The 20873-nt window shown below is 36.2% G+C and overlaps 1 protein-coding gene across 1 annotated transcript in view; it reads right to left on the bottom strand.

Moving 5' to 3' along the window:
- The window catches only part of COPB1 (COPI coat complex subunit beta 1), a 46857-nt gene that overhangs the window by 21323 nt on the left and 4661 nt on the right, over positions 1-20873 (bottom strand). Inside the window, exons 3-12 of the mRNA XM_039251826.1 lie at positions 19945-20174; positions 18931-19100; positions 16741-16855; positions 15418-15510; positions 12435-12572; positions 10064-10183; positions 8140-8247; positions 7905-8051; positions 6133-6278; positions 4589-4685 (exon numbers count right to left, since the gene is read on the bottom strand). Coding sequence (XP_039107757.1) covers positions 4589-4685; positions 6133-6278; positions 7905-8051; positions 8140-8247; positions 10064-10183; positions 12435-12572; positions 15418-15510; positions 16741-16855; positions 18931-19100; positions 19945-20174 — 1364 coding nt within the window. The remainder of the gene's footprint in view (positions 1-4588; positions 4686-6132; positions 6279-7904; positions 8052-8139; positions 8248-10063; positions 10184-12434; positions 12573-15417; positions 15511-16740; positions 16856-18930; positions 19101-19944; positions 20175-20873) is intronic.

The raw sequence follows: 20873 nt of genomic DNA, 5'->3' as shown, positions 1-20873 counted from the left end.
GCAAAAGAAAGCTGGAGTAGCCATACTCATATCAGACAAACTGGACTTCAAAGTAAAGGCAGTAACAAGAGATGAAGGGCACTATATAATAATTACAGTGTCCATCCACGAGGAAGAGATAACAATTATAAATGTCTATGTACCAAATATGGAAGCACCCAAATACATAAAACAATTAATCACAAACAAACAATCTTAGGGATAAGAATGTGCTAACAGCAGGGGACTATAATACTCCATTTACAGCAACGGATAGATCAACTAGACAGAAAATCATTAAAGAAACAATAGAATTGAATGACACATTGGACCAGATGGATTTGACAGATATATTTAGAACTCTACATCCTGAGGCCATGGAATACACTTTCTTCTCAAGTGCGCATGGCACATTCTCCAAGATAGATCACATACTGGGACATAAAGCAGCCCTCAATAAATATAAAGAATTGAGATCATACCATGCACACTTTCAGATCACAATGCTATGAAACCTGAAATCAATCAAAGGAAAAAGTATGGAAAACCTCCAAAAAATGGAGACTAAAGAACACCCTACTAATGAATGAATGGGCCATACAGGTAATTAGAGAAAAAATTTAAAAATATGTGGAAACAAATGAAAATGAAAATACAAGTATGCAGGGGCGCCTGGGTGGCTCAGTCAGTTGAGTGTCCTACTTCTTCGGCTCAGATCATGATCTCACGGGTTCGTGGGTTCGAGCCCCGTATCGGGCTCTGTGCTGACAGCTAGCTCAGAGCCTGGAGCCTGCTTCAGATTCTGTGTCTCCCTCTGTGTCTCCCTTCAGATTCTGTGTCTTCAGATTTTGTGTCTCTGACCCTCCCCTGCTCACGCTCTCTCTCTCAGAAATAAATAAAACATTAAAAAAAAAAAAAGAAAATACAACTATCCAAACTCTTTGGGATGTGGCAAAGGCAGTCCTAAGAGGAAAGTACATTGCCCTCTGGGCATATTTCAAGAAACTAGAAAAAGCACAAATACAAATTCTAACAGCACACCTAGAGGAACTAGAAGGAGAGCAACAAGAGCACCCCAAACCCAGCAGAAGAAGAGAAATAATAAAAATCAGGGCAGAAATAAACAATATAGAATCTAAAAAAACAGTTGAACAGATCAATGAAACCAAGAGTTGGTTTTTGGAAAAAATAAACAAAATCGACAAACCTCTAGCCAGGCTTCTCTAAAAGAAAAGAGAGAGCACCCAAAGAGACAAAATCATGAATGAAAATGGATTTATTACAACCAATCTCTCAGAAATACAAGCACTCATCAGAGAATACTATGAAAAATTATATGCCAATAAACTGGACAACTTAGACAAAATGGACAAATTCCTAACCACACACTCACTACCAAAATTCACATGGGAAGAGATAGAAAATCTGAACAGATTCATAACTAGTGATGAAATTGAATCAGTTACCAAAAATCTAACAAATAAGAGCCCTGGGCCAGATGGCTTCCCTGGGGAATTCTACCAGACATTTAAATCAGAGTTAATACCCATTCTTCTCAGGCTATTCCAAAAAATAGAAATCAAAGGAAAACTTCCAGATTCATTCTACGAAGCCAGTATCACTTTGATTCCCAAGTCAGACAGAGACCCAGGGAAAAAAGAGAACTACAGGCCAATATCCTTGATGAATATGAATGCAAAAATCCTCAACAAGATACTTGGAAATCAAATCCAACAGCACATAAAAAGAATTATCCATCAAGATCAAGTGGGATTCATTCCTGGGTTACAGGGCTGGTTCAATATTCGCAAATCAATCAATGTGATACATCACATCAACAAAAGAAAAGATAAAACCATATGATCCTGTCGATAGATGCAGAAAAAGCATTTGGCAAAATACAGCATCCCTTCTTAATAAAGACCCTTGAGAAATTCGGGATAAAAGGAACTTATTCAAACATCATAAAAGCCATCTATGAGAAGCCCTCAGCTAATGAGGAAGCCCTCATCCTCAATGGGGAAAAACAGAGTTGTCCCCCTGAGATCAGGAACACGACAGGGATGTCCACTCTCACCACTGTTGTTTAAAGAGTGCTGGAAGTCCTAGCATCAGCAATCAGACAACAAAAGGAAATAAAAGGCATCAGAATTGGCAAAGAAGAAGTCAAACTTTCACTTTTTGCAGATGACATGATACTCTACATAGAAAACCCAACAGACTCCAGCAGAAGCCTACTAGAACTGATCCATGAATTGAGCAAAGTTGCAGGGTACAAAATCAACGTACAGAAATCGGTTGCATTTTTTGTTTGTTTTTGATTTTTATTTTTCTTCTTACAAATAGTTTGTCAGGTTGATTTCCATATAACACCCAGTGCTCATCCCCACAAGTGCCCTCCTCCATGCCCCCCTCCCCCCCACATCCATCAGTCCTCAGTTTGTTTCTCAGCATTCAAGAGTCTCTCATGGTTTGCCTCTCTCCCTTTCCCCCACCATTTCCCCCCTTCTTCTTCCCCATGGTCCTCCGTTAAGTTCCTCCTAATCCTCCTATACGTGCAAACATATGATATTTGTCCTTCTCTGCCTGACTTATTTCGCTCAGCATAACACCCTTAAGGTCCATCCATGTTGCTACACATGGCCAGATTTCACTGTTTCTCATTGCCATGTAGTATTCCATGGTATAGATAAACCACATCTTCTTGATACATTCGTTCCGTTCGTTGATGGAATCAGTTGCATTTTTATACACCAATAATAAAGCAGCAGAAAGAGAAATCAAGAAACTGATCCCATTCACAACTGCACAAAACACCATAAAATACCTAAGAATAAACCTAACCAAAGATATAGGAGATCTGTATGATGAAAACTATAGAAAACTTATGAAGGAAATCGAAGAAGACACAAAGAAATGAAGTAACACTCCATGCTCATGGATGGGAAGAATAAATATTATTACAATGTCATTACTACCCAAAGGAATCTACATATTCAATCCCAATGAAAATTGCACCAGCATTCTTCTCAAAGCTAGAACAAACTATCCTAAAATTTGTACGGAAACACTTTAAAGACCACGAACAGCCAAAGTAATACTGAAGAAGAAAACCAAAATGGGAGGCATCACCATCTCAGACTGTAGCCTCTACTACAAAGCTGTAATCATTAAGACAGTATAGTACTGGCACAAAAACAGACACATAGACCAATGGAACAGAATAGAGAACTTGGAATTGGACCCACAAATGTAGAGCCAATTAATCTTTGACAAAGTGGGAAAGAGTATCCAATGGACAAAAGACAGCCTCTTTAACAGATAGTGCTGGGAGAACTGGATAGCAACATGCAGAAGAATGAAACTGGATCACTGTCTCACACCATACACAAAAATAAACTCAAAATGGATAAAGGACCTAAATGTGAGATAGGAAACTATCAAAACCCTAGAGGAGAAAGCAGGAAACAACCTCCTTGATGTCAACCACAGCAACTTCTTACCTGACACATCCCCAAAAGCAAGGGAGTCAAAAGCAAAAATGAACTACTGGAATCTCATCAAGATAAAAAGCTTCTGCACAGCAAGGGAAACAATCCATAAAACTAATAGGCAAGCAACGGAATGGGAAAAGATAGTTGCAAATGACATATCAGATAAAGGGCTAGTATCCAACACCTATAAGGAACTCACCAAACTCCACACCCAAAAAACAAATAATCCAGTGAAGAAATGGGCAGAAGACATGAACAGACACTTCTCCAAAGAGGATATCCAAATGGCCAACAGACACATGAAACAATGCTCAGCGTCCCTCATCATCAGGGAAATACAAATCAAACCACACTGAGATACCACCTCATATTGGTCACAGTGGCTAAAATGAACTCACTCTAGATGAGTGGCTAAAATGAACAAATCAGGAGACTCTAGATGCTGGTGAGAAATGGGCACCCTCCTACACTTTTGGTGGGAAAGTAAACTGGTGCAGTGCCTCTGGAAAACAATGTGGAGGTTCCTCAAAAAATTAACAGTAGAACTCCCCTATGACCCAGCAATAGCTCTGCTAGGAATTTACCCAAGGGATACAGGAGTGCCGACGCATAGGAGCACATGTACCCCACTGTTCACAGCAGCACTCTCAACAATAGCCAAATCATGGAAAGAGCCTAAAGTGTCCATCAATGGATGAATGAATCAAGATGTGGTATATCTATACGATGGAATACTACATGGCAATGAGAAAGAATGAAATCTGGCCATGTGTAGCAACGTGGATAGAACCTGAGGGTGTTATGCTGAGCGAAATGAGTCAGACAGACAGAGAAAGACAGATACCATATGCTTCCACTTATGGAAGGATTAGGAGAAACATAATTGAGGACCATGGGGGAGAAGAAGGAGAAAAATAGTGAGGGGAGGGAGGGAGGCAAACCATGAGAGACTCTTGAATACTGAGATCAAACTGAGCGCTGATGGGGGAAGGAGAGTGGTGGGCATGGAGGAGGGCACTTGTTGGGATGAGCAATGGGTGTTATATGGAAACCAACTTGATAATAAACTATGAAAGAAAAAATAAATTAAAAAAAAGAAATAAAGTAAAACATACCTCCCCCAGGGACCGGCGGACTTCAGTCATCACACTCTGAATGTCTTCCTTGGTACTACAGTATTCTCCCAGGATCCATAATGCTCCTCGGTAAATCCTAAGAGAAGAACACAAGTTCTGAAACACTGACAATCCCAATAAATCTTGAAGCAGACGGTTTTCTGTGAATTTAAGCTCAAGGAAAACAACAAGGTTCTGCAGTTCCAAGGGGCTATGGATGAAATTTTAAAAAAGAATATAATAAAGACACTAAGTTTCCTTGCATTTCTCCAGAAATCACAAGGATTAATAAGAAAATAAGAGTTCTCATCCATTATTATTACAAATATTCTAAAACTGGTAAACTCATTAGTAAAAATAAAACACCATAATGTTTCCCAGAAAGGTGTTCTCCTCCATTTATGACAGAATTAAGGTAATTTTATTTTAATCACTTACTACTATAAAAAGTATATTATTTTGATATAAAAATTCATTTTTTATTGCACTGAAAAGAACAGGCAAGATGCTAAACAAGAACCATCTACAAGGAAGGAGTGCAAAGGATTGGTAATAAAAAAACCTCAAAAACCATAGTAAAACTAACAATTCTCTAGTTTAAAATGTTAAACTGAATAGATGGGGCGCCTGGGTGGCTGTCAGTTGGGCGACTGACTTCGGCTCAGGTCTTGATCTCACAGTTTGTGGGTTTGAGCCCCGCATCAGGCTTTGTGCTGACAGCTCAGAGCCTGGAGCCTGTTTCAGATTCTGTGTCTCCCTCTCTCTTTGACCCTCCCCTTTCATGTTGTCTCTCTCTCTCAGAAAGAAAGAAAACATTAAAAAAAAATTTTTTTAATGTGAAACTGAATAATATCTTCAGTTACCTTTTCCCTAAGATTTTCATTAAATTTATTCAGAACAAAATTTTAGAAAATAAAGCTCTAAGAGATGATGGCCACTGAAGGCAAAACTTAGGTATACTTTTTTTTCTCACAAAGGAAGAAATCCTTCTCACCTCCATAAATATCAATACACTGTCATATCATAAAAACAATTTTCCAATGGTCCTTTCTTTTCTATCCAGGCAGACATAATACAAATGGTATTATACACCACCTATCAGATGCATTCAATGAAGCAAAATTTGAATGCAACAGTCCTTTCTCATTAGCAAAGGCTATTTTAAGGGAAATGCATGATGTCAGATTTGGGCTGCAGTTTCAATCCCTCACTTTAATAAATGCTACTGGGGGAGATAAATATTGATATCCAAAAAGTGATACCCTTTAAAAATATGTTCCTTAGTCACTTTAGGATTCACTACATTTTAGAGGAAATATGGGTAGAGAAATCTAGGTAAATCATACCTACAAAAACAAATTTTGCCCATAGACTACAGATTTACAGAGGGTGGGGGTCAAGGTGATGTTTATTGTGATACCTATGTTAATTTTAGTGTTTTGATTCATTTCTTCCCCCTTCTATTTTCTATCAACTGACCCTTTAAAAAAAGAAACTGGTAAAATGCTTGCTTGACCTTACAGTTAAACAGACTTTAAACCTACTTGACGGATTTAATAGCATGAAAGACTTCAAGCATCTTCTCAACGATAAGCATTCTCAGGTTATCAAAGCGCTGAATGGCCTCACGAACAAACTCCAAGACATCAGCAGCTGCTGCTTCATTATTGTCACTGAGAAATTCCATTAACTAAAAGGAAAAAAAAGAAATATAGGGTAAGTTATAGAATTTTCAGAAAGAAAATTATCTAAGTTTTAAGAAGTAAACAAATTCACAAGAAATATAATTAATAACTTTCAAACATGTAACAAAATTTAAGTTGAAAGACAAGGGGCGCCTGGATGGCTCAGTTGGTTAAGCGTCTGACTTCAGCTCAGGTCATGATCTCATGGTCCGTGGGTTTAAGCCCAGCATCGAGCTCTGTGCTGACAGCTAGCTCAGAGCCTGGAGCCTGTTTCAGGTTCTGTATCTCCCTCTCTCTCTGACCCTCCCCTGCTCACGCTGTCTTTCTATTTCTCTCTCTCTCTCAGAAATAAAAAACATTTAAAAACAATTTTTTTTAAAGTTGAAAGACAAGTACTGTTATGTAAACAAAGTCACGATGTCTTTTCTGGTTTTTGTGCAGTCAAGTTTACTACAAAAAAAAAACCCCTCACTTATCATAAAACAAAAGGTGGAAATACACAACTCAAAATAAGTTAATTGGATACACCTCTGTTGTAACTAAAAGCAAAATCATTTCAGAAGAAATTTGGAGTTCAAAGACAAAATTTCAAATTACAGTAACATACCTCATCTACCTGATAGGGATAGAAGCCAAAGATTCTAGGTATGTATATTTTTCCTATAACTAAATCCTTCAACTTTTTTTTTTGAGAGATAGAGCAAGCAGGGGAGAGGCAGAAAGAGAGAGAGGGAAAGAGAATTCCAAGCAGATTTCGCACCATCAGTGTGGAGCCCAATGCAGGGCTCAAACCCACAAACCATGAGATCATGACCCGACCTGAAACAAAGAGCTAGACACTTAACCGACTGAGCCACCCAGGTGCTCCTAAATCCTTCAAATTAAAAAAAAATTTTTTTAATGTTTTATTTATTTTTGAGAGACAGAGAGAGGCAGAGTGTGAGCAGGCGAGGGGTAGAGAGAGGGAGACACAGAATCCAAAGTAGGCTCCAGGCTCTGAGCTGTTAGCCCAGAACCGGACATGGGGTTTGTACTCATGAACTATGAGATCATGACCTGAGCTGAAGTTGACACTTAACCAACTTACCCAGTTAGGCACCCCTAAATCCTTCAACTTTTAAAGAGATAAAACTATTTGAGAGAAATACTTATCTGCCCTACTGAATCACATATACACAGCATAATTTTACCACAGGTAATTGTAACAAACATCAATAATAATAATCCATGGAAAGTACTCATGCCGCTATGTTTTTCTGTATTTACTTAAAAAAAAAAAAAGTTTATTTATTTTTGAGAAAAAGAGAGAATCCCAAGCAGGCTCCACGCTGTCAGTGCAGAACTCAATGAAGGGCTTGAAATGATGAACCCTGAGATCATGGCCTGAAACAAAATCAAGAGTCAGCCACTTAACCAACTGAGCCACTCAGACTCCCTGTTTACTTTTTTGACATAGATGTAAGAGGAAGAAGTCAGAGTCCTTAATTTCTGAGCTCAACAGTGAACACAAAGAGCCTGTTTGATCACAAGATTTAGTGAATCTACTAGACAGTTCCAGAGTTTAACTGCTATATAACATCCTTTTTATTCTTTTAGAGGATTTCAAAAGTCAAGTCACTGGAATTACATACCACAGGAATAACATTTGCAGCCATATCTGGAAATCGGACAGAACAAGAATGCAATGTCCTCACAAGGAGTTGTCTGTATTTGTCAGTATCTTCATGCTCAGACACATTATTTGTTTTAATCACTTCTTTCTTCAGAACAATAACCAGCTGGAGAAGAAAATAATAGTAAGTGGGAATTATACCATGTTTGGTCTGACAGCTTACAACAGTGCTTTCTTTCAGAGTTTTGTTTTACCTCTTCAACATTCCTAGAAGAGACAAGATCCAGTGCTAATTGCAGAGTTTTCTTGCGTACTTCTAAGTCTGGTGTGCTCAATACTCTCAGGATGTCCATAACCAGATCCTGAGAAAGAACAAAAAATCTAGAATTAATACAATTATTAAGAGAAGAAAAATCTTAACCACAGAATGGGTATCTATGACCATTTTAATTCTTTAATCAATAATAAAACCACTGGTGGTAGAAGAAATCAGGTACTGGGGGGTCGTGATGTAATGCCATATGAAGTATATAATATCACATATGATGCAAACTACATTTACTCTGACTCTATCAAGCTTTAGATCAAACATACAGTTTATTGGAAATACAGGAGCCAGAGAAACAAACTGAACGACACAACTGGAAAGTCATCAGACAAACCCATAAGGAAGAGCATCTTACAGAACAATTGGTCTGGTCCCTTCAACAAGCCCACATAATGAAAAAAAAAATACTGCTCCAACTAACACATAAAGGACATAACCAGTAAGCCATATGGTCAGGAACAAGCCAAACAAAAGTGCATTTCAGGAACATCTGGGAAAATGTGACTTTGAAGTTGGCACTGGGTAATAAGAAATTATAATCATTTCATTAAGTGTGATAAGGTTATTTTTGCTCTGCAAAAAAATGTAATGTTTTAAAGGCACATACTTTAAAAAATCCTATGGCAGAAAAATATCTTAAAATATAGCAAAACTAGGGGTGCCTGGGAGACTCAGTTGGTTAAGCATCTGACTCTTGATTTCTGCTCAGATCTTGATGCCCCAGTTCATGAGACTGAGCCTGGGATCGGGCTCCATGCTGACAGTGTGGAGTATGCTTGAGATTCTCTCTTTCCTTCTCTCTCTGCCCTTCCTTCTTGTGCACTCATGTGTGCTCTCTCAAAATAAATAAACTTAAAAAAAATTTTAAATATAGCAAAACTAATTTAGACATGATTTTACTTCTCAAAGACTTTATTTACAAAAAATTTCACTGATAAAAAAGTTCTAAAAATCAATTTCTGTGTAACTTTCACTTACATTCACAAGTTGTTAACATTCTCTTGCATATACTTTATTACACTCTCTCTACTTCTAAACATCGTAGTGTACACTTCTAAAGAAGGACAAGCTCTTACATAACCACAGTGCAATGGTCAAATTCAGAGAACTTAACATTGGGAACAATGATATTAACTAATACACAGTCTATAATGTAGATTTCTCCAACTGTCACAAAAATGTCCTGTATTAGCAAATTTTTTGTTGCTGCTCTGATCCAGAATAGCACTGGAATTAGCTGTCATGGGGGTTTATTTGTATCACAATTATTCTTCTTACAGATTAAAGAGGTATGCTGATAATTCCGTAGAATTTATTTTTTTTTAAGTTTATTTATTTTCAGAGAGAGAGAGAGCACATGCAGGCACAAGGGAAGGGCAGAAAGAGAATCCCAAGCAGGCTTCACAGTGTCAGCACAGAGCCCAATGTAGGGCTCAAACCCATGAGCCTGTGAGATCATGACCTGAGCCAAAATTAAGAGTCAGATGCTCAACCGACTGAGCCACCCATGTGCCCCAATTCAATTATTTTTTATTCTCAATCAATTGGCATGATTATTTTTCAAAAACTATAAATATTCAAATGAAAATAAATGTATTCCTATTACTAAGAATACCCAATGCAGTACAAATAGAATGCATATAACATATTAATTCATTTCAGAAATTATTTTTATGACAAAAAAAAAAACCCCAAAAGGCTATGGTGATTCAAAAGTTACATCCTAGTTGACCAAACTTCAAAGTGCCCAGTTGCCAAGAATTTAAGTTAACCAAGATAGCAAGGCTTAAGTATTATCTCAATCTGAAGAAGATTTTATCTAGGATTTCTTTCTTTCAGATAATGTTTACCTGTAGTACTCGTTCATGAGCAGGATGCTCTTTTAATTCTATCAATCGATCCAGAACTATGAGCTTTACGTTATTGTCACTCTCCTTAATAATCAAATCAATGTAGCACTGAGCAGCAGCCTATATAAAAAAAAACGAATTTTAAGAACACATCCATCTTAAACATAGAATGTGAAGATAAGGGAAATAAACCCCCAAGAAGCCAAAATATACTCACTAGAACTGCACTAAAACTTTACGCATTTTCCCCAAAGGAATGTGTTCCTCTATTTCCTAAATTCTAACAAATCTCATTATTCTCAAGTTTAATAAAGTTAAGAAGCATCACAAATTAAAGGCATGAAAAGGGGCTGCTATAGACAGGAATATTAACAGTCAAAAATTAAGAGTTGAAACCAAGGAACAAGGCAGAAAAAAGCAGAGTATCCCCTAAGATACAGCTATTGAGTACCTTTTAGTTTAGGTGCAAAGTCTAACACACCTGCATTACAATACAAAAAAATTAAGACTATGAAGATGGCCCTGACTCATTAAAAGCAGAGGACAAAGGAGCAAACCTGAAAGAGCTCCCAATGACCAAAGCTGGAATAATATAATTGATAAAATAAATAGCAATGACTACATATACAGAATGAAATAGCCATGCTGACATGTAGAGAGAAAGAAAGGGGGAGGGAGGAAAAAGCACAGGTCTTCTTTGCAGGACTCCAATTATTAAATGTAGAATGAGGAAAATAGAAAATCAGGATTAGAATATCACATTAATAACTGCTGTACAGAGGGGTGCCTGGGTGGCTCAGTCAGTTAAATGCCCAACTATTTACTGTGGTTCAGGTCAAGATCTCATGGTTCGTGGGTTAAAGCCCCATAGCAGGTTCTGTGCTGGCAGTGCAGAGCCTGCTTGGGATTCTCTCCCTCTCTCTCTGTCCCTCCCCCATGTGATTTCTCTCTCTCAAAATCAATATTAAAAAAATTGCTGTACAGAAATGCTACAATTAGTTGGTTTAAGTTTGAGCAAGAATAGGATATTTCAAAGTATCTTTCTATGTTATTTACTGACCTCAGTTTTTCTTTTAACGTTTTCTTATTTATTTTTGAGAGAGAGAAAGAGAGAGAGAGAGGGAGGGGCGGGCAGAGAGAGATGGAGACACAGAATCTCAAGTTGGCTCCAGGCTCTGAGCTGTCAGCACAGAGCCCAACGCAGGGCTTGAACTCATGAGCCGTGAGATCATAACCTGAGCAGAAGTAGGATGTTCAACGGACTAAGCCACCCAGGCACCCCTCATGTTATTTACTGATTACAAAAGGAGAAATCATAAATCAACAGTGGAGAAATCTGGCAGACACCGTCTTCACTAACTGATCAAGGTTAACACCACTAATAATATTTTTAAATAATGTACTTCTTGATCTAATATACTGAGGAAGATACATCACTTCCACAGTATTCTCCCCCAAAACACCTAACCTCAATCTAACTGAGAAAACATCAAACTCAAGTTGAGAGACATTTTACAAAGTGAGCCACTACTCTTCAAGTGTCAAGGTCATGAAAAACAAGGAAAGGCTTAAGAAAGTGTCACTGATTAGAGGAGACTAACACATGACAACTATATGTAATATGGGATTCAGGATTGAATCCTGGCCCCCAAGAAAGGACATTTGTGGGGAAACTGGTGGAATTCAAATAAAGCCTATAGTTAACAATATTGTTGCAATGGGAATTTCTTAATTTTGACAATTATACAATTGCTATATAAGACATGAACATTATGGGAAGCTGGTGAAGGGTGAACTTTGTCCTACTTTTACAACTTCTGTTGTTTTGTTGTTCTGTAAGTCTAAAATTATTTCAAATAAAGAGTTAGAAAATTTTTTTCTAAGTACTGGTGGGCAAAGCAATCAAGTCTCCTATGTATACAAGCTGGTTTTATAGAACAATTCATTCTCTGAATATACTAGAGGTTTGTCATGCAGTCTTGATACAGTAAATTAAAGAGAAAGCTAATATTCCATTATTTAAAATAAGTACTGTAATCTTTTTAGGATCCATCATGTAGTATCCAAAATTCATTTTCCCAGATCTAGGTTTTAATGTAATTAAAGTATGGAGAGTGATCTTAAAATACCAGTATCATTCTCTAGAAACTAGAAATATTAGTATTCTCTGTCTTTCTCCCCACATATATATATGAAAGCAGGAAGGAAGAAAAGAAACATTGGAGTATGTAAGGAATCCAGTAAGTTCACCAAATGTATAAATTGTTGTCTCTGTGCCAGGTAATCACAGAGAAAATGGCAATGCCACTAAATCATTAGTGCTGAAACAGTATATGTATCACTAACCGGCACCAGAAGAAATAAGCAGTACCTTGATTGCGGTGGGTGCACTAGAAAGTGTCACTAAGGTTCCAGCGGCTTCATATTTTACAGCAGGGCTAGATGACTGTAGTAAGTTATAGATGCAGCGAATGAAACGAGCCCTTTCTGATGGATTAGCGTGACAGACCTGGAGAAGAAAACATTTAGGTTTCAATGGACTTCAAGGATACTTGCTTTCAAACAGATTTTTTACAGGTGTCAGCTCATGGGATGCTAGTTCTTATAATTTGAAGGCTAAAAATAGTCTTTTTAGGGGCATCTAAGGATGTCACCCAACATGAGATGAGACACTGTGACTAGTAATTTCAGAAGGAAATAGGTTTTAATTCGGGTAATTGTTATAGCTACTCAATTATTCATTCATTCATAAATACTCTCTTTCACAAAAGGTTTTCAAATGGTTTATAATAAAAGATATGCATACTATACACAAATGAAATAGAAAAAGAAAATGTAAAGTAACAAAATCAAGGATAAACTCATTAACCAAGTGCACTAATATGGGTACTATGATATTAAATTTGATCCTAAATTTTTATTCTGGATGTAATGTCAAAAAGGAAAACATGATTGTTATCTCAATATCTAATAAAAGGAAAATCTCTGTTCTTAAAGAATGATAACTCCCTTTTTTTAGTACTATTACTTATTATTTGGAACTATATTTCATTCTGTGGAGACAACTAATTTTCTATGCTGTCCTCAATATATTATAATACCTTTACTTATGAAGCAAATATTGCTTACTCTTTTTTTTGATGTTGGTATTTCTGTCAGATTTTCCTAAAATATGTACAGTCAAATCTCTCCTATTCAGGCATGACTCAAACACTATTCCCTCTTACTATAAACTGGATTCTGTTAGACAAAGAAGTCTCTGAATAACAGATAATCCCGATTTTTGAGAACCTCAGTGGCATCTCTAACCCATAAAATGAATTACACAGAACTATAGTAAAACCTTGAATTCCAAGTAACTCGTTCTGCAAGTGTTCTGAAGATGAGGAAACATTTCTAATAATTTTCAAGTTGATAAACAAGTGATGTCTTGCAATACGAGTAGTACAGAATGCCAAAAGTCACATGATCATAACTGAGCCAATCTTTCTTCTTTCTCTCTTGATGGACGGATTGTGATTGTCTTCCATGCTCGGATGCATCCTAGGCTGTGGTGTTTGGCAGGAATCAGTGATTTTTCAGAATGCTGGAAGGTGCCCACAACAGGCACTAGTGTTATTTTTTTGTCACTTCAAAACACCTACGGACAGTCCTCTGCTTTTCCATACAAGAGTAAGCTTAGGAATGCTTTGCTTCATTCTAGGCCAGCCTGCCTGCAGATACAGACTCTTTCCTCTGTTGCCTTATTCCCAGTTACATTAAATACAGTATATGACAACTGTTTATTAATACTGTAGTCAACATCCAGGCAAGCATATACAATGGCTTCATGCAGAAAAAGGTTGAAGAGAAAGACGATAAGAAGATGATGATTATGGTGTAAGTTAAGAGGGAAATCACTGAGAAGTACCAATGAGGTATACAACTAGTTGAACCTGCAAGATTTTATAAGAAGGCTATGTCTGCATCTCCTCTGAGAAGAGGAAGAGAAAAAGGTGGAGGAATCCCTCACTTCAAAAGACATTAGGGAGATGTGTAAAATGTGGGAAATAGTGCAAAACTTTGTAGAAAAGCACCACCCAAATAAGGCTGTAGCAGTGTGAGCATGAATCTGCTTAACGATAATATAATGTCACATTTCCATAAAATCCTCAAAAGGAGGCAAAAGCAAGTGTCATGGATAGGTTCCTGGTTAAAGTTACATGAAAAGAAAAAGATTTCATGGAGCCAAAAGGTGGCAGTGATTCTGTTAGTGATGGTGAAAGTCGTCCTTCACAATAACTCTCCTCTCTTGTCTCCCTGACACCCGCCGTGAAGATTTTCAAAGGTAAGTGCAGGTTAATTTATTTTTCTTTATATTTTGTATTTTCTTTATTACTTTGTATTATGTACTGTAATCATTTTTACGTAAATATTTTTGGGTTGTGGAATGAACCATCTGAGTTTCCATTATTTTTTATGGAGAAATTCACTTTGATATACAAGTGCTTTGGATTACAAGCATGTTTCCGGAATTAATTATGTTCCCAAACCAGTTTTACTGTATATATTTACAGTCTGGTTTCATCTTAAATGCCAATTCCAAATGACTGGCACCCTGTATTGAAAGGGGCCTTTTCTTTCAGAATCAAAGACAGCTGTAAGCAGCAGTGTCTGCTGTAGGTACTTTGTCAGTGTCATCCTATTTAGTGAAGTCATTCCTGATGTGTATTTTTCTTGTCCTCCTCCAATGATATCAATAGCAAAACTGGATATTACATCTTTTATCAGAACATTAAGATGCAATCAATTCTTTCAAAGGCTACAACAAATTTAAATGTTGCCAATAAAGCACTTCATTTTAAAACCCAAATCTCTTACCTAGCTTTAGACTCCCTGTTTGTCAATGGCCTACAATGTCATATTTACATATTTAAAGTCTCTCTATTCTCTTTTGCAAACAAGGAACACTGAAAATATTTTAATCTTTTTCGGTTTGTTTTTAGATTTTCAAAGCAGTCTGGTATGTACTCAAGTAAAGATCTTGAATTTTATTCCAAAGCCTGATTCATAATCTATTCAGGTATGGAATAGTACACAATGATTTCTCTGCAGCTGTATTGGGTCAAGCCATGAGTTTTTAATAGAATTCTTTACAGAAGTTTAGGAAAACAGGAAGTGCTGGGAAAACAAAATAAACCAATGGAAAAAAGAAACAAAAAAAGTCTTTCATAGGCTATGGTATAAAATATTTCTACTATTAAAACGTTATCCCAGCAATTAAGCAGCATTCCAGAAAGAGAGGATTTAACCTTGTCTTAAACTCCTGAAGTTTATTTTAGGAGTTTATTTTACCCATTATAGATCAGTCTTACCTTATAAATTAGTTCAACAATAACCAATTGAAGAATGTCTCCAAATGTCTGAACTTGATCAATGCAAGTACTTAGGTAATCCAAAGCTCGATCCTAACAAAATAAAAATATATTTATCAAATTCCATTCATTCAATAAAAGAACTTACTTGATACAATCTTAAACATACACAACTGAATATAAAACAAATGAGGCAAGCAGGGGAAAGAAAAATTAAATAAAGGGGAAAAAAATGTTAACACATAAATGTAAGAAAAATACACTTTCTAGAAATGGGCCACAAATCTGGGGTCTGAATTTTCTAGGAGCTAAATGGAGGAGAAAAACACTATGTGTTACGTGACTAAGAGTACCCATACAATCAAAATAATCCAGTTATTTAGGTGCATGGTTACTTCTATTTCTAAGACCTAAAAGAAAAATTTCATTGATTCTCATAAACTGAATGCTGTGACCTCAACAATATCTCTACAGTGAAAGTATCAGGAAATTTTACTGAACTTTTTCTGATTATGTCCCCCCATGTAGGTAAAGAGCGTAACACCAAATATACAGGTCAATAAAACCAACGCTACAAGAAGACAAAATATTCTGACCCAAATAAGCAGCTTTCTTACAATCTTGAAGATAAAATGTTCAAGAAGTTCATGAAGATAAAATGACAGCATCTAGATTTCAGAGAAATGGATAGATTCTTTATCTTTCAGTCTTCCTGCATATTATTTTCCACATTTTGGTAATACTGGATAGCAAAAATTCCAAGATCAGATGCCACCAAAGTATGGACAGTCACTACTAAGCCACCAGCAGAGCTGAACGCAGAGTTGACACCAACTTATGAAATTGGAAGAGCCTAATAAGGATACACATCTACACTGAAGGCCACACTTCTTTCAGACTCCGGGCAAACCTTAATACGAAGCTACTACTCTTTGCTCTTAAACCATTTTAGAGGTATACCAACAGAAGGAAAAACAGGTTCAGAGCCCCAAAATAGACTGTCACAAAATAGGGCCATAATAATTTCAATCTGCAAAAACTGGCAAGTGGCTTTTATTAAATATCTCTCAAATGCTTATTTAAAAAAAAGTGTGTGTATGTATATATATATATATATATATATATATATGTAAGCAATCATCTAGAGAAGGGTTAGGAAAAAACTATTTTATACAAATCAAGTTCGAAAATCTAAAAAAACCCCAAAATATACAAAAACTTGTACTATAAACAAAATTACTGACTAAAACTTTGATTAGGCCTATGTAGTACTTTTAATTCTCACTGAATTATAGACACAAGTATTTTTAAAAAGTACTTCACCTGATCTGCATGAATTAGCATCATAAATGCATTCCTTTTGCAACTTGCATCCTTCTCATTCACGAGAAAATCATGGATCAGTTCAGGAGCATCAGGTATTAGATGTTCAAAATTCCTTGAAATAAAACAGGTAATATTCATATTTAATAAAAACCTGTTATTTTAGTAACTTAAACTTAATCTTTATCAATTTTTTAAAATGTTTTATTTATTTCTGAGAGAGAGAGACAGCATGAGCAGGGGAGGATCAGAGACAGAGGAAGACAGAATCTGAAACAGGCTCCAGGCTCCACGAACCATGAGATCATGACTGAGCCAAAGTTGGATGCTTAACCGACTGAGCCACCCAGGTACCCCAAACTTATTTAACAAGCTTTATAACACTATCAATTGTCTTGCTTTCTGAAACTTTTTTTTAAAGTTTTTTTTTTTTTTTTTAAAGTTTATTTATTTTGAGAGAGAGAGAGAAACTTGAGTGGGGAAGGAGCAGAGAGAGGGGGAGAGAATCCCAAGTAGGGTCCACACTGTCAGCATGGAGCTTGATATCATGAAGTGAGTATCATGACCTGAGCCAAGATCAAGAGTCAGACACTTAACCGAGCCACCCAGATGCCTGCCTTTTGAAACTTTAAATCAATTAAAATTGTGGGTAGGAATCACAAACCTACATCTTCATCTATTAAATTACAAATTATATGTTTTCTAGTTCAATAAAGAAAAAGCTGACTTATTCCACATACTACCTATCACCTGAATATCTCTAAGAATTGTCTTTCATAAATTTTAGGAATACAATATCAATGCTCATAATGACCATCTCAAGGTACTAAAAGATTTTTTATTAAGAATTATCAGAAGGGTGTCTGAGTAGCTCAGTTGGTAAATCATCCAACTTTTGACTTCAGCCCAAGGCACAATCTCATGGTTCATGAGTTTGAGTCCTGTGTCAGACTCTGTGTTGACAGGGTGAAGCCTGCTTGGGATTTTCTCTGTCTTGCTACCCCTGCCCTACCTGCTCATTCACACTCTCTCTCAAAATAAGTAAATAAACTTAAAAATTATCAGAAAAAAAAAAAGAGTCCCTTAAATTTTACTAATCATGCACTATATTTATGTACTTACTAACTTTCTATTCTGGAAATTTTTAAGTACTTGCAGTATAGAGAATAATGAATACCAGCTTAAAAACCTAACTTCAACAACTGTTAATTTATAGTCATTTCTGTTTCACTTATACCTCTGCCCGCTTCTCCCACCATATTATTTTGAAGCAAATCTCAGACCACTTATCATTTTTTCTGTAAATATATCAGCATATTAAGGTTTCTTTTTAAAAAACTAATCATAATACCATTATCATCCTTTAAACTAAAATTCCTTAATATCATCATATACAGTGTTCAAATTTCTAACTGTCTTATAAATGTTATAATTTCTGTGTGTGCAATCTAGTTTAAATTCTGGTATTTGTATAGTCTGTATGGTAACTTAGAAAGAACTTTACGTTATTAAACAGAATACCACTTCCCTAACAGGTTAAAAAAAAAAATCTTATAGTAATAAGAGAACTATGAAATTATATAACAATCAACTCTTAAAGTACAAAGATATTCACAAAAATTACATCCTACTTCTAAATGGATTGACACCAGTGATTGTAAAAACCAAGCATGCTAGCCTTATCTAACTGATTCTCTGAATCATTTTTAAAGTCCAAAATCTTCAGCTTTGCAAGAACAGGCGTCAGTTGAGAACTGCAACTTTTCTCATTAAAAAGTTCCCTTCTTATGCCTCTAAGAGTAAAAAGACAAGACCCACATTTCATATAAAGAAAATTCAACAACAAGGTCAAAAAACTCAAAACCTACAGGGTCTAAACCAGTTAATTAATTAAATGCACTGAAGATACTACAGTTGAGCATGATAGGCACTGTAAACTGGAGAGTGTACAACTTATTTAAAGGGGGCTATTGTCATTCAATTTCAGCATATTGTCATACAGAAACCAGGACCCAATGTTGTCAGATCTTTTCAATGTTGACAACATAATGATATGAAGAAAAAAATACTGTTCATGCCAAACCAAACAGTATCTGTAAAAGACATGACTTGCAAGTAACTGCTTTGGAGCCTCTAGTCTAAAAGAAAACAAGCCTCACAAAACTAAGCCACAGGAGTACCTTTACTTACCTATAGATAGTATAGATGGCCAAAACAGCATTTCTTCTAACATAGCTGTGTCGATGCTCCAAACAAGCACGGATAGCTGGCATTAAAGGTTCTAGCAATTCTGCTTCTTTCAATTTGCAAAGAAAACGAAGAGTAGATCCCCGAATAAATTCATTAGGATGCTGAAGATCCTGATAAAATTTAAATATGAAATGTTGAGTTCCAGCATTTTACAAAACAACACACAATTTTTAAGAGCAAAATTTTCCTATGGGAAAAAATAAGAAAGTGGGTTTGAGGAAACAGACCTAGATTACTAGACAATTTCCTTTAGATTCCTGTCAAATCAATTTTTCTCTTCTAAAGTTTATTTACTTATTTTTGAGAGAGAGTGAGAGTGCTTTGTGCACATGTGCAAGGGAGGCAGTAGGAGAGAGGATCCCAAGGAGGCTCCACACTGACAGTAGATGTGAACTGTGAGATCATGACCTCAGTCGAAATTAAGAGTGGGACACTTAACCAACTGAGCCACCTAGGTGCCCCTGTCAAATCAAGTTTTACTTATCACAGCAATGTCTCATATTCTATGTGTGACTGTTTTTTTATTAAGAACACATAAAAATGTATAGAAAATGTCTCAAAAAAGTAACAATAAAACTTTTTACAGTAACTTATAACTTCAGTTCCAAATATCAATAACTTTTATCTTATGCAAGATCTAATTTTAAAAATTAAAACTGGAGCGCCTGGGTGGCTTAGTCGGTTAAGTGTCCGACTTTCGCTTAGGTCATGATCTCGCGGTTCTTGGGTTCGAGCCCCGCGTCACGCTCTGTGCTGACTGCCAGCTCAGAGCCTGGAGCCTGTTTCAGAGTCTGTCACTCCCTCTCTCTCTGACCCTCCCCTGCTCGTGCTGTGTCTCTCTCTCTCCTAGAAATAAATAAAACATTAAAAAAAAAAAATTAAAACTAAGTCCATTCCACCAATTTTACAATTAAAATCAAAGAAATATTCAGAAATAACCATGGTTTGGTTTACCTTTCTGTACGCATCACATACAAGGATCATTTCATGTAAAAGTCTTCCATCTGGAGTTGTTTTAGGAACAATTTCCCAAAATACAAGGAGTAATTTTTTGATGGTATGGTCCTGAAGGGGTAGCACGAAACGAATGATGGTCATCAGAAGTCCAGGAAGCTTTTCACCGTTCAGAATCATAATGATTACTTTCTTTAAAGCTTCAGTCTTTGACTTCACATCTCCTTTTTCTGATTAAAGGAAAAAAGAAACCCACACATTTCAAAGGAAAATTCCTCAGATAATTTTACAATTATTTATTTATTAATAAATTATTTATTTATTAATAATTTATTAATTAACAAGATAAAACATTTTCTCACTTTATCAGCAGTAACAGTAATAAAGGCACTAATGAGAGTGACAAGGTTTCCCCACCTATCTCTGCTACAAATGAGCTGAATGACTTACAGATGTCATTTATCCCCAAACCTCATGATACTTTACATATAACATGAAGGCACTGGATTAGATCTCTGGTCCCCAACCTATGAAATTAATGCACAGGCCATGAATCTACATGTGTACCAAACAGTACATTTCTCAAACACATATGCAGCTATTTTTCAAAGTGTAAATAGATGTTGTTAAGATAAGTGCTTCTGAATTCAAAGTGGCTTTCAGTTAGTGTGTATTTCATCAATCAACGTTACAATCACTATCTTGAGGGGAAGAGGAGGAGGATCAGTGGCATTGTTTTCAACATTAGATCTTCAAACTCAAAAAGGCTGGGAACTAATACAGTAGATTAATTCCAAAATTCCATCACATATCTACAGACCATAAAACTTCAGAATCTTTCTTAAGAAATCACCTAAAAAACTGGAAAGAAATTAAAATGTACTAGAAGCCACTATTTGGAATTAAGGATAACAGGTTTAAGAAATAAG

The sequence above is a fragment of the Hyaena hyaena genome, unplaced genomic scaffold (assembly GCF_003009895.1).
Source record: "Hyaena hyaena isolate Hyena2069 unplaced genomic scaffold, ASM300989v1 scaffold_401, whole genome shotgun sequence".
Classification (NCBI taxonomy): domain Eukaryota; kingdom Metazoa; phylum Chordata; class Mammalia; order Carnivora; family Hyaenidae; genus Hyaena; species Hyaena hyaena.
Note: the sequence above shows the minus strand (reverse complement) of the source record. Positions and strands in the feature narration are given on the sequence as shown.